The sequence below is a fragment of the Nannospalax galili genome, unplaced genomic scaffold, assembly GCF_000622305.1.
Source record: "Nannospalax galili isolate Female #2095 unplaced genomic scaffold, S.galili_v1.0 scaffold879, whole genome shotgun sequence".
Classification (NCBI taxonomy): Eukaryota; Metazoa; Chordata; class Mammalia; order Rodentia; family Spalacidae; genus Nannospalax; species Nannospalax galili.
Window position 1 is genome coordinate 834,059 of NW_008346261.1, and position 14,586 is coordinate 848,644.

Sequence of the window (14,586 nt, forward strand, 5' to 3'; positions counted from 1 at the left end):
GAGAGAGAGAGAGAGAGAGAGAGAGAAAGATGAATGCAGGGACGTGCATGCCACAACACACATGCAGAGGTCAAACAACCTTGGATTCTTCCACCATATTTGAGACAGGACCTTTTGTTGTTTGCTACTGCATATTCCAGGCTAGCTAATCCATGTGTTTCCAAGGATTCTCCTGTCTCTGTCCCCCATCTCAGGGTGGGAGCCCTGGGATTACAGGTGTGTGTTCCTGCATCTGGCTTCAAAAGTGGGTCTAGGAATGCAAACTCAGGTCCTCACATTTGCATCACTAGTGCTTTACCCACTGAGCCAACTCCCTAGCACAAAGATCCTGTTTCTAAATAAGCTCACATTTGGAATCTATAGCTGGATGTGTCTTTGGAAGAGTAGAAGTGAGACACTGTAGTAGGTAAGGATACTAAGGTCCCACTTGGAAATGTGAGAAAGTAACAAGAATTGGCATTTGAACCTGGGTCTTCTGCTTATCATGTTCCTTTAATTAGGTAAAAACAAGACTGGTGTGCCGTTGGTGCCTGATTATGTTATCTGCTTCATAGAAAATGAAATTTGGTAGCTTTTACCCTGAGATACCTCAGACATCATTTCACCATTGCTCCGTTAGTATATTATTGTCAGTGACACTGAAGCCATTAGTGCCAATGGGAACCCCTTAAGTGGAGTCACTCTCTTATATTCTGTATGGTAAGACCCAGAGGGAATGGCTGTCCTGCCCAGAATAACCAGAAAAGTTACAGGGAGAATTCTGGTTATAACCTTGAAGCTTTGATTCATAATCTACACTTTGACTTCTAATGTGTACACGGTCATAGTTACTGGAGTAGCCCCACTGTGCTGGTGACTACTTTGTCTTATGTTGCCAAGAAATGTTTAGTGTCGCTATCACTGCTGAACTCTTCCCTGGTTCAGGCCCGCTGATACATTGGCCATATATCATAGCAGGCTGGTCACTGGCCCTCAGACCAGCAACTAGTTCTTTCTCAAAGGGGCTCCTAGGGCCTGTGGGGAACAGGAGCTCATGCTGCCCACACACCTGGCATCCGGTGTTTCCAGGTACTCAGTGCTAGATAGGGCATTTCTTTACTGTCCTAGTATGCTTTCCTTTGTCTTTGCTCAGTTCACTTTTAAAACTGGAATAGTAGATCCTTTAAAAACAACCTAATATCCAAAGCCTAAACCCCACAGCCAGGCGGCTGAATATGGGACTAATAGGGCTTGCTGAAGGTCATAAATCTGGTAGCATTAGATCAACAGAGTTCTATGCTGGAGTCCAGGTCCCTTTGCTGTGCAGCACATCATATAATGTGGAATCATCTGTCCTTTGTAATGGAATGGCAGAGGTGAGTTTTGAGGAATAACACGTGTTGGCCATCCGTTGGTTTGATATGTGAACATCATAAATTTAAATGGCACAGATTGGTCACTCACTTGATGTCAGTCGTGCTCTCCTATTTTGTGAGCCAAGTTTACGTATCCAAGGGTGGTTTGATTCTGACTCCCAGTGATTGTCATGCCTCAGAATCAAGAGACATAGTAACCATGAGATATGGAAAGCTGCTGCCTGCAGAGCACAGCATACTGTTTTATAGTTAGCTTTTAAAAAAATATTTTATTTATTATTTTTGTTTTCTGTGTATGAGTGTATTGCCTGCATGTAGGTAAGTGAACCCATGTTGTGCAATGCCTGCAGAGGACAGAAGGGGTGGGATTCAAACCCAGGTCTTCTGCAAGAACGACCAGTGTTCTTAACTGCTGAGCCATCATCTCTCCAGCCCCTATAGTCAGCTTTTGCTAACCACACACTTGACTGTTGACCTCTGCAAGAAAGGAGGGGCAAGGAAAGTCAGCCATACCTCCCAACCACCCAGTCATCCCTAGTTGCTGAGGGGGAGGGACTAAAGGATACCAGCAGAGAAAAGGAGGTAGGTGCTCTTGAAATTTTGTATGGGGAATGGAAAGTCATGATCCACACCTGGATGGAGACTTCCAGTGTGACCTTAGGGGTGGGGGAGCATGCACACTACTGTAAGTAACCTCTAACCCACTGCTCTGTAAATAAGGCCAAATAAACTCCCTGTTTTTTCAGACTGAAAACAAACAACAAACAAAAAAAGAAAAACATAGGCAGGTGTGGTGGTACACACCTTTAATCCCAGCAGGGGCAGAGGCAGGCAGATTTCTCAGTTCAAGGCCAGCCTGATCTACATAATGAGTTCCAGAACAGCTGGGGCTACAGAGAGACCCTGTCTCAAAAAGACCAAAAGAAAAAAAAAATGGAATATAAACCAGTAGCAGATGTTTATTATCATCACCAAGTATTATGAACTGTGTCTAACTGTGGATACTATGCTTTTTAAAAAAAAAAAATTTCCCCACTGGTGTATATTCATTGTACATAAGGATACTTTGAGCCTATCCCACCCTTCCCCCTTTTCATTCTTTTGCGATAGGATCTCATTCTATAGCCCAGACTGACGTGGAACTCATGGCAATTGTCCTACCTCAGCTCTTGAGTGCTGGGACTACAGGCATGAGCCAACCCACCCCATTTGTGCTGTGCTTCTCTAAGACTGGCAGTACAGTGCATGTGTTTATACTGGCCTCATCCCCACAGATGTGTGTGGAATGCATTGCACTGTGACAATGGCAGTGATATGAGCTGGTGGTAAAACTGTCCAGTTCCACTGTCTCATGGACCATCCCCTTCTACATAGTCCATTAATGATCAAAACATCATTATGTAGCACATGACTGGAGTTATTTTGGGAACCAACCTGAAGGATCAAGAGGAAAAGATGGGGGTCATCATATCCTCTCACCCTACCTGTCCTAACATGAGCCAATTGGTTGCAAACAACATAGTATCGATATAATAAAATATGTTTAGGGACACAGCCAATAACCAAATAAATTAGTCAGGGTTCTCCAGAGGAATAGAACCAATGGGATGTAAAATTGACCATTGCTCCAGGTAAAGTTACCATCCTCAGCTGTGCTCATCAAAACCAACCTGCATGGTAAAGAAAACAGTGCTCCCCCAGCCCAAGTCTTCAGCTCAGTTCCTTGAAGTCTGGTGAGTGAGATAGGAGGCTCTCAGGAGTTGTCTTCATCATGGCTGGAACCTTAGTTATCATAGACACGATTACCATGAGCTAGAGGGACTAATGTCTTCAAGGGCATTGCTTAGTGCAGATTCTGCTTTTGATGTCTAGCAGTCTTCCCAACAGGTTTCCAACAAAGTTCAACCCTGACTGAATCTAATTGATACATATAGCAAAGGTGTGATTAAATGCTCCTGGCGTGGGGGAACGTCCCACCTACCCATTCACCTCAATCCAAGGCCTCCTGTTCCCTTTGACAGTAGCACACAAAGGCAGAACACATGTATAGCTGCCCACATGTACCCTGAGCTGCCTGCCTTCCAGCTGCCACAACATGCCTTCAATGGATTTGTGAAACCCAAGATCCTGACCCACTCCTTCTCTAAGAGAGAAGAGCAGAGGATGCCAAGCCAGGGGCAAGACTTAGGAAGCTCACCTGCAGACCAGCTCCCTGGGCCATCCCAGGCCCACTGTTTGGTTTTGTCTAACGCTCTCTTCAACTCTAAATGAGTGACTAGAAGGCAGTAGAGTGAAGCTGTGATGTCATTTTCTACTCACCATCTTATTCCTTCTTCCTCTTATTTAATCTGAATTCTATTTTCTGCCTACGTTGGCCCTAAATGTTTAGGCTCTGGCACCCAGACCTGAGAGTATTGACTGAAGTGGCTATCACCTTTCTCAGGTGTTGTAATCAGTTGGTTCACAAGTCTGTTTGGGGTAGCATGACAGATGGAGTCCTGGGCTTGTATCTCTTCTGGAGGAATCCATACCCTCAGGAGCTTCTAAACTCTCTGGAAGGACAGAGCATGTGAACAGCTTGGGGATATGGTTAGGAATGCTCTATGGTATCTCCAGATTAATTTAGGTTCACACATAGGTGTCAGAGCCACCCCTAAAAAACTTGAAATTGCTTGCATAATTTTCTATGTACAAACACACTTTTTGTTTTCTTTCAGTGCTGGAGAGCAAACCTCAGGGCCTCTCAGATCTCACATGTGCTACACATGTACTCTACCTCTCAGCCACTCCCAGCCCGAGAGGCACATATCTTTTCATTTGTGTGTGTGTGTGTGTGTGTGTGTGTGTGTGTGTGTGTGTGTGTGTTAGGGATTGAACCTAGGGCCTGAGTATGCTAAGAAGACACTCTGCCTCTGAGCTACATCCCTAGACTCAAGCACACATTGTTATTGGTAAATTCATAGCTTTCACCAGCTGCACTCCAAAGGTAAAGTAGCCTTTTGCACTGTCAGAGCCTGAGGCACTCATTTATTACTCCTCAGGTACTTGCTCAGGGTTTCATTGAGTAGAGTAGTTTTGAACTCAACCTTAGAAAATGGTATTCAGAGAATAATAGCAGGGTAGGTGTCAGACCTAGAGGGAAGAGTTCTCAGGAAATGTAAACTCTATATAAAGTATTTGTAGTTGCTGTTGTCCAGAATTTGTGAAGGAAGAACTGAAGGCTCCTTAGTCCCCCACCCCCTTTTCTTTCTTTCTTCTATGCTCTTTCTCCATACCTCAGCACAGGGCTTGACTCATGTCAGAGACTGACACTAATTTGATTGACACTAATCAATATTCAATAAATATATGAGGCAGATGGAACAGCCAGCATGACAGGGCCTGTGAACAGCTGAGCTGCTTCAGCAGCAGATCCCCATCACCAAGCACCTGTACCCTGTGCTCTGCAAACAGCCTGTGCTCAGTGAGCGTCTTCTGGCCCTCTGAAACAGACCTCTCTGTAAAGGGACACAAATGCCCCCTGTCCAAGGGAGTGTCTCTTGGCCAGTCAGATGAAAGATACCTGTTCCATCAACACTAACAAGGTAGGCAGTTTCCTAAGTTCTAGAAGTGACCTCACCCTCCAAGGGCTCAGCCTCTTTACCCAGCACCCACTTATGCCCACATGCCTGTGACATGTTCTCTTTCCAGCACAGGGAGGCTCCTCAGGCAAGGGCTGCTGCAGGAGGGGATACCAGAGCCTCCACAGGGCTTCCTCCTAGCAGGGTGGAGGGAACCAAACTGCCCCCTCTCTGCAGCACCTCAAGACAGTAGAGATGACCAAGGGCTCCTTTGCTAAACATTCTTGAGATCTTCTACATCCTGCCCACAGCTCCTTAGCCATGCCCATGCCAAGAGAAAGTAGACTCTTTGTATCTGTGTGTGTTTTCCTAAGTGCCATCAGGTTGACAAGGTGACTCATCATCATGACTGTGATACTGCAAGAAATGTGGACAGGTTTTTTAAAGGGATTGATTAAAGATGACAGGAATTCTCAACACACATTAGGGAAGATGGAGGCAACTTCTACATACAACACAGGTGCCACTGAGGAAGCACTGTGGGAGCTGACAGAATGAGCTCCATGTTAAGAATTAAGAACAGTGTAGGAGATCTGCCATTCATAAATTGAATGTATCACTTAAGCTCCCTGGGCTTCATTCAGCTCCCCTATAAATTAAGGTGGTACTTGTACTACTTTTCAGGATCATTGTGATGGTCAGAGTTTATGATGCTGCCTCCAGTGACAACAAGGTGTACTTACTTGACATTATCATTATCATAATTATTTGCAATGCTGGGGCTCAAACCCAAGGCTTCCCATATACTATGCAAGGGCTCTGCCACTGAGCTAGCCATACCCCATGCTATTAACATGTCCACAAACCTATCTGTTATGTGCGGAGCATGTGTCACATGTACTTTTATGTACTCGATCCCCCAGCAACTCTGAGTTTACACTGCCTTTCAGTTCTCATGGATGAGGAATCTGAGGCTTATGCCTAGAGTTAGGCAGCTAGTGTGCGTCAGAGTGTATGTTTCAACCCAAGTGGATTCGCAGTCTCCATTGTTACACTGACTCATGATTCTTTTCTCCTAACACTGTTGCTTTGTCTCTTCAAACATTACCTATTAGCTAGGCCTGGTGACATGTCTGCAATCTCAGCACTCAGTAGGCTGAGGCAGGAAGGTCACTAATGCAAGCCCAGCCTGAGCAACAGAGCAAGAGCCTGTCTCAAAATCAAGACCAAAAAATTACATATTCCTCTGGCTTTTACCGTATGTCATGGACTGGGCCTGCCCTCTTACCCAAACCCTTCTTTTGTTGTTTTTCTTACCTGAACCTTCTTTGCTACAACCTTTTTCTGACTTTTTCTCCCTGACTTGGCATCAATTCTGATACTCCTCTTGTCCCTGCTGCCAGCTCTGCTGCCCTGACCTCTAAGCACAGTGTGTGCCAACACCCTTTTATGGGCAGGCACCCTACTCATGTTACATGAGAGTGGTCACTCTGTTCCCAGGCCTCCAGGCTCTGAGACACATCTGTGAGGAAGCTAGGTGGATAGAGAGGAGGAGGTCACCTTCTCTTCTGACATCACTAAATATGTCAGGCAGACCCTTTGGGACAACAGTGAGGCTGTGGCTCTTAATCTTCTCAGGTGAGCATGGGGAAGCACAGAAGGAAAGCTCAGCATCATACAGGGAACCTTGTTCAGTCTCTGTTCCTTTGAAATGAGAGCAGAGACTAGGACTCCTGTCAGTTTCAAGGAGTTGTTGCTTCGACCTTAGACACAGAAAAAGTCTTTAAGGCACTTTCCCAACATTACTGAGTAGGCATAGATCTGCAAGCTTAGTTTCTGTTCTTAGCCGGGTGTCCTTGAGGACACACTCCTGGAAACTGTTGCTAACATTGGCGTGTTAGCTGTGGCCTTGGCCCCTGCCAGTGTACAACTAGTTCATCTTAGGCACTTGAAGGATCAGTGACACTTAGTACCCCACCCCCAGTTCCCAGTGCCTGGCTTCCCAGACCTCCACCCTGACCCTACCCAATGCAGGGCAGCTCCCCGTGCTAAGGTCCCACCTGATAAGCTGATCCCAAGCACCATACTGTCACTGCAGACTTCTTCCTGGGGAGGCGCATTTGTAGATGCTGTCCACTCTTCCCCTGCCAGGAATCTACCTCACAATTAGGTGAGAAATAAATCAAAGCCAAAGTTGCCTGATGAAATTCAGGAGCCAGTGGTGACCCTTGCCACACATATAAATCCCAGCGGGCTGTCCAAGGGCCTTTGTCTGGTCAGGGAGTTCAGGATTATCGAGCCCACTTTGCTGATGTATGGAGGCACCGGCTGTCGGAGTGTTTACTAATGGTTATCACCTCACTGCTGTGGGCGTTATCACAGGCAGGGCCGCCCGCCGGGGCCGGGACTCGCACCCTCTCTATTACCACCTGTCAGTGGCAGCGAGTGTGCACTGACACTGCCCAGTCCTGCCCGCCAAGGGAAGATAGTTTCTGACGGCTGATCAAAGAGGAGAGGCAAGGTCTGATAAAGAGTGTGTGTTTCATGTACTTTTAACTTTGGGGAAACATCGGCATTTGCATTTTTTCCTCATCTTCCTGATGCTAGCAAGAACCAAGCCCAATAAATGTAGTGGGTTCAGTTACCTAATCGCCAGGGAAATGGTATGTGCTTAAAGCAACAGAGCATGACCATAATTTCCTTCCAAGAGAGACTGGATGAAATAAGCTTTCACAGTAGACTTGCTGTAGAATAAAGTCGAATCATTTAAATTTGGACTTTGAAGTGATCTCGCACATAGCATCTAATCTTGGCATTCAGCAGAACGCCATGTTCTTTCTGGAACTCAGGAACAGCTTTGGATTAAGGAAGGATCCTTGTTGAAGATGCTATCATCCAGCTATATCACTCATATCCCTGAAACGGTACCATGGACATGTCTGTGTTTCTGGGAGCCGATCTGCAGTGGGGTAGAACAAGTTCCAGACTGAGGCGTCAGCACATCTGAGACCTGGCACCAAGTCTGCCACAAGCCTGCTGTTTATTCTAAGGCCATGACCTCTCTAAGCTTCAACTGTAAATGAGGTTGGGTTCAGGTTATAGGATATAATGGTTTAGAAAGCTTTTTTGCCTATGTAGCCTCTTCTCTTTTTTTCATCTTTTTGTGGTATGTGTGTGTGTGTGTGCATGTACGTGTGTACAGTACAGCATGTATGTGGAGCTTAGAAGACAGCCTTAGGTATTGTTCCTCTCCTCCACCTTGTTTGAGACAGGGTCTCAATGTTGTTCACCACTGCATACTCCAGGCTAGTGATTCATTGAGTGTCTAGGGATCCTGCTGCCTCTGCTTCCCATCTCACCATAGAAGCACTGGGCATGCAGACACTTGTGCTATTACATTTGGTTGTACGTGGGTCCTGGGGATCCACACTCAGGTCCCGTGAGCGCTTTACTCAGTGAGCCATCTCCCCAACCCTTTTCTTTCTTTCTTTCTTTCTTTCTTTCTTTCTTTCTTTCTTTCTTTCTTTCTTTCTTTCTTTCTTTCTTTTTTTTGAGACAAGGTCTCTCTATAGCCCCAGTTGGCCTGGAACTTGCTATGTAGACCAGGCTGACCTTGAACTCACAGAGATCCACCTGCCTCTGCCTCCCGAGTGCTGGGATCAAAGGCACGCATCACCTGATTTTTTTTTTTTTTTTTTGAGACAGGGTTTCCCTGTAGCTCCAGCAGGCCTGGAACTCATGGTATAGACCAAGCTGGTCTTGATCTCACAGAGATCCTCCTGCCTCTACCCTTTTCTTATTTTAGACAGTGTCTCATGTATCACAGGCTGACCTCAAACTCACTGTGTAACTGAGAATGACCTTGAACTTCTGATATTTTGACTCTACCTGCCAGGTGCTGAGATTACAGGCATGAACCACCACCAGTTTTTTTATTTGGTGCTGGGGATTGAACCCAGGATCTTATATATGCTAGTAAAGCATTCTACCAACTGAGTTACATCCCTAGCCTGTCATTCTGAAATTTTAGGCAGAGAGCAATTAATTGTGTAGATTAGGGGAAAGCAGAGATGTTTGAGTTGAACCTGGAAAAGCATTCCTTTCCCTTGAAACAGTCCATGAGGAGCAGAGGAGCCCCATTACCCTTCAGAAACAGTTTTAATACCTTGCAACTCAGTGATAATGCAGTCATTCCTGGTCGTGTACTTTCTCATCCAGTGGAATGAGTTCTTTTACTCTGCATCACACATTCCTATTCCAGAGTGTTCCACCCTTCAAACAGCTGATCAATAACTAAAATGGGGGACTGGACAGGTGGTTCAGTGGTTAAGAGTACTGTCTGTTCTTGCAGAGGACCCGGATTCAGGTCCCAGTACCCACATGGCGGCTAACAACTATAGTCTGAAACTACAGTTCCAGGGGACCTGATGCCCTTTTCTGACCTCTGAGGGCATTGCATGACACGGGTATACTTACATGCATGCAGGCAATGTACTCATACATATAAAATTAAAATAATAAATATTTTTTTTAAAAAAAGGACTGAAATGGTCCTGGGCATGGTGGGCCAGGTGGTAGGCCAGGGCATGGGTGGTGGGTAGACAGAGAAGCCTGTCCTCTGAAAGCATGAGCTCAACAGCTTATGTCCCACATGTCATAGGTACCTTTGACCGGAGTGTGACTCTGCTGGAGGTGTGCGGGAGCTGGCCCGAGGGCTTCGGGCTACGACACATGTCCTCCATAGAACACACAGAGGAGGGCCTCCGGGAACGGCTTGCAGATGCCATGGCTGAGTCGCCAAGCCGAGACGTCGTGGGATCCGGAACAGGTAAAGGTATCATCAGACTGCTAGCCTGACTTGGTTATGACTGGCACCTGATGGTGTACTGCTTCTTTGGATGGGAGAGGGCATGTGTTCATTTTTACCATCTGTTTCTATGGTTAGCACTCTGAGTGGCATCCATTGTAGAAGCCTCTGCTATTGGGAAAACCTGTGTAAAGGAGGGTTCCCAGCAGAACCACCCCCCACCTACCTGGAGTAACATATAAAAATACCTTGAGAAACAGTTGTAAGCCTGGGGCTGTAGCTTAGTGGTAGAGTGCTTGCCTGGTATGCATGAGGCCCTGGGTTCAATCCCTAGCACTGAGAGAGAATTGTAAGTCACACCTCCAGGGGAAGGAATAGCTAAGTAGTACACCTCTCCCTTGATGCCCCAGATTCTGTAGATGAGGACCTTCCAACCTGAAAGCACGCAAGCAGAGCTGGCTCAATGCCCAGATAGCTTTTCCTCATGTACTTTTCACCCCGTGCTGGTACCTCTAAAAGTCCAGTGACTGAGCCCAAAGCAGCTTCCTGCATGCATAGGGTAATATAAGACACAAGTAGTAAGCCCTCCCCGAGGCAAGTTTGTGTCCACACACACCACAACCATTCCATCTCCACTCAGCTATAATAGAGGCTGCCTCTGCCTCTTCTCTTTCTAAAACATCTCTCCCTCTCCCTCTCCCTCTCCCTCTATCCCTCTATCCCTCCCTCTCTCCACTGTTACTAATGCTCTAGCCCTGCATTCAAACAGATCCTGACTGAAGACTTTCCCTCTCTTGCTCTCCTTAGCCCTCTGAGACTATCAGGCTCTGCTGTGATCTGCTCCATCCCTGCCCCAGTGCTACCTGGGAAGAGGATCCCAGTAAGGAGCAGCTTAAAACCCCAGGGCAGAACATTTTTGGCTGGGTATAAAGTACCTGACACTGTCACTCCATCTCACTGTTCAGTGGGTTCTGTGGGCCTTCAGTGGTTGGGTTCAGCAGTGAGGCGCCCCTCTTTCCTTCTCCATCCCTAGGCTAGCTCTTCTTCTCCTCTACTAAGAGGACAGAGGTGTTTCACCTCTATAGCTTGGTGGCTCCTGCCTGGAAAGTCATTGGCACCTGATGGAGTGCAGTGAATGGATGTAAGGGCAGAGGAGAGGAGCTGGGTTAGAGATGGAGATGCAACTATCAGTGTCTAGAAGGGAGCTATCTCTGAGGACTGGCCCCTTCTAGCCCTCCATCTTCCCTGGAAGAAAAATAGACCTTCAAAGCTGCCACAAGCTGTGCCCCTGCTTTACTCACACACACATGTGCAAACCATCCCATCCTCACACCCCAAATGCATGACGAAGCCATCCCAAGACCTCTGTTCTCTCATCTGTATCCCAGAGAGAAGCAACTCTGCCCTTTCCCAGGCTTCTGCCCAGGTTCCTTGAAAGCTGACCCAAATGAACCATGGTCATAGACCAGCCTTGCCCTATATATCAGGGCCTCTAGCCAGCCATGGTGCCCATGAACCAGAGCCTATGTCTCTGAGCTCACCCAGGAACCTCCTCGTTCTTCCAGGACTGGGAACTGCATCTGCTGCATCTACCCCCGCCTTCTTCAAAACCCCGTGGCCATCTTAGCTGGCAGGCAGCAGGCATGTAGGTCAGCAGGCATGTTCAGTTAGTGGAGCGTCAGCCTGGCAAAGTAACCTGAGCAAGGCTGGCAGTGATTCATCTGCCAGACAGCTGAGGGACTCAGGAGCGTCCATGGCCTTAAGCAGGTTTGTGAAATTAAAAGGAATTTTTTAAAAAAGAAAGAAAAGGAAGAAAGAAGAAATTAAAATTGTATGACCTATAGGTTAGAAAATAGGCAATTCCCTTTGTTCGAAAAGGGAATTCCATTTTCTTCCCCAAACTGCCACCAAAATGGAGTCCATTGACTATAGAGACACACACGTGTACACACACACGTGTGTGTGTGTGTATGTGCATATATATATATATATATATATATATATATGCGCCTCCATTTTTCAGATCAGTAAGTGAATTAGATAGAAATTAACCAGTTCCTTCTTTGTGGCTGAGATGAACTATCCATATTTTCCAGCTAAAGTGTCTGCCTGGTAGTGCAGCCCAGCTTACCCAAGCCAAAGACAGTCCTGGCCAAGGATAGCCAGGAAAATACAGTGCCGCTAGGTGAGAATTTCCAGCAAGCCACTGTCCATAACACCTCTGCTCCTCTCTTTCCATCTTTCCATTCCAACTCTACTTCTCTCGGTGACTTGCAGGCACACAAAAAGGGTGTGTGCCTCTGTTGGGTGCTCAAATGCACCAGAGATAAGCCAGTTCTGTCAGAGCTTCCCTACAGGCATCTTCATGCTGATGTCTCTTTACCAACATTTGGCTGAGGCCATCTCAAAATTTGCTCTCTGGACGCCTGACTCAGAAGCCCGTTGTGTATCATGGCTCGCTGTTCATGACAGGTTAGCTAGTGCTGTGTTGGTAAATGTGTAACAACCAGCTCTCCAAAGGGAAGCAAAAAACAACAAAAACAAAACAAAAACCCTGATTCGTGTATTTCAGTAGTGTTAAAATTTCTGTTATTATCAATAGCAATAGTATGTCAAACAACTCATCCAGTGCTTAAAAGCACTCAGTCAGCTGGCTTCATGCCTAACTAACAGCCTCTACCATAGGCTAAAGAGCTCTCCACAGAAGTAAAGGAAAACCTTGAAAACCCCTGCTGTCCAGAACAGGGAAGTAGAGAGAGCTGCTGACCCAAGGACACAAATTTCTGGTTAGATAGGATGAGTAAGTTTGAGACCTATTGTTCCACGTGTTGACTATAGTAAATAACAGTGTGCTGGGCTCTTGAAAATGACTAAGCAGAGAGATGTTAAACGTCTTCACTACAAAAAGGTAAGTATGTGAAGTATCGCATGTGTTAACTAAATTTTGAGCCATTCCACAATATATGTGTGTTTCAAAACATCATGTTGTACATAATGAGAATATACAACCTTGATTTATTTATTAAAAAGAGATTAATTTTTTAAAAGTGGTCTACAGGCCAGCAGGAGCATCTTTCCCTGGGGCCTGATTAGACATAAGAAGTTGTTTGGGAATGTAGCCTGTGCAAGGCCATGGGTTTGATCTCAGGGTCAAAAAAGAAAGAAGGGAAGAATACAGTCTTGGGCCCCATCCAGCCCTGGTCTATTAGCATCAGCCATCAGCACTTGCCTTTTTTTCTTCCAGTGCTGGGGATTGAACCTAGGGCCTCATACATGCTAGTCAAGCACTTTCCCACTGGGCTATACCCCAGCCCAACATCTACATTTTAACATGCTTATTAAAGTTTGAGAAGATCTACTTAGAACCTGATCAATCTTTAAGGCAGATGTTAGTTCAGCCCTCTATGGTCGCTGCTGAGCAATTAGTCTGATTAGCTTACATACATGATTTACAAGTTCAGCTCTGACATAACTAGTCAAATGCTTTGTTGCTGATAGCCCAACACCTCTCATACCTATTACCCTTCTTTCTGGGCCTCCACAAATAAGTGGTCACCTGCCACTGTGCCCTGCTGTGACGTTCCTGTGTTCTCTTCCATGCTCAGTTGGTACTGTTTTTTGCAGCAGAAACCAGTGCCTGGAACGGAGTTCCAGACAGCAGTAACTGTCTACTTACTGAGGTCTATACCTACCTGTGTGCCAACTGTTTACTATGGTCTACAGCTACCTAGGTGTCCACTGTTTACTAAGGTCTACATCCACCTGGGTGCCAACTGTTTACCTACTAAAGTCTACACCCACTTAGGTGCCTACTGTGTACTGATTAAGGTCTACATCTACCTGGATGCCAGCAGTTCACAGGCCCTGCCTATTGATGGGGCTTCTGGCCTATTTCCATTCTTGCAAAGATTCCCAAATCTCTGATCCTAATGCTGTTTTTTTAGTATAGTATGTACTCAATCTTCCTCTTGAAGTTAGTCCCTTTCCTTCTACACCATCACTGTTTCAAACTTCCCCATTCTCCTCAAATCTCTTACCACACTTCAGATCTCACACCGTCAGAGAGAAATGACTATCATTTGAGAAACTTCCCATCTTCCTGCCACCCATATCCTAATCATCCCTCTTTAAAATGGCCTTGTCCCCAGCCCACCCAGCCACCACTGTTCTCCTCATTGTTGGACATGTGGGTGTCTCCACCCTGGGCCTGTGAGTCCACCCTGGGCCTGTGAGTCTGCCCTGGTCCTGTGCGCCCGCCCTGGGGCTGGTTCCACCTCCTCCTCCTGGTTCTTCTTCCTGTGGCTATTCTTCAGTCCCTCTTCTGGCTTTTCCTTCTCTTCATCTTTAAGTGTGTTTCTCAAGGCCCTTCACTTCTCCCCTAGAACATGGCAATCTCTGTGCCCATGGCTTCAGTCATCTCTAAACTGATGACTTCCAAATAGTTTTCAAACTGGCTTCTCTTCTAATTTCCAGAACAATCTATCCAGTCTCCTACTGATAAATCCAGACTTCTAAGAGCTGAACTACTCTGCCTTAACCTTTCTATCTCTCAGGCTCACTTCATCAACATACATACAAAACCATTCCTGACCAGGCCATCCTTTCTCCAGACCCATCCCTGTTGTTTAATGAGCTCCAGTCAAGCTAAGTCCCAGACCCTGAGCACATGCCAGACTCTCTGTGCATACTCTTCTTCTGCCTGGAATGCTGTCTCCTTAAGTCCCCTCCCCTCTCTGCCATCCCCCTCAAAATAACTTGACTAATTCCTGCTTAGCAGACATTCCTTTCAATATTGCCTTTTCTAGAAAAATAGCATTTTTAAATAAATAAAACATCAACTTATCCCATTTTTTGTGTCTAGATA

General features: G+C 46.1%; 1 protein-coding gene across 11 annotated transcripts in view; it reads left to right on the forward strand.

The window, feature by feature from the left end:
- The window catches only part of Bcas3 (BCAS3 microtubule associated cell migration factor), a 602,200-nt gene that overhangs the window by 568,129 nt on the left and 19,485 nt on the right, over positions 1–14,586 (forward strand). For 7 of the 11 annotated variants that reach the window (XM_008842643.2, XM_029568118.1, XM_029568117.1 and 4 more), the window contains one exon: positions 9,576–9,743. In XM_008842643.2, the coding sequence (XP_008840865.1) occupies positions 9,576–9,743 (168 nt within the window). Of the gene's footprint in view, positions 1–9,575; positions 9,750–14,586 lie in introns of all 11 variants that reach the window. The other 4 variants (XM_029568114.1, XM_008842646.2, XM_029568116.1 and 1 more) reach the window with 1 other exon arrangement.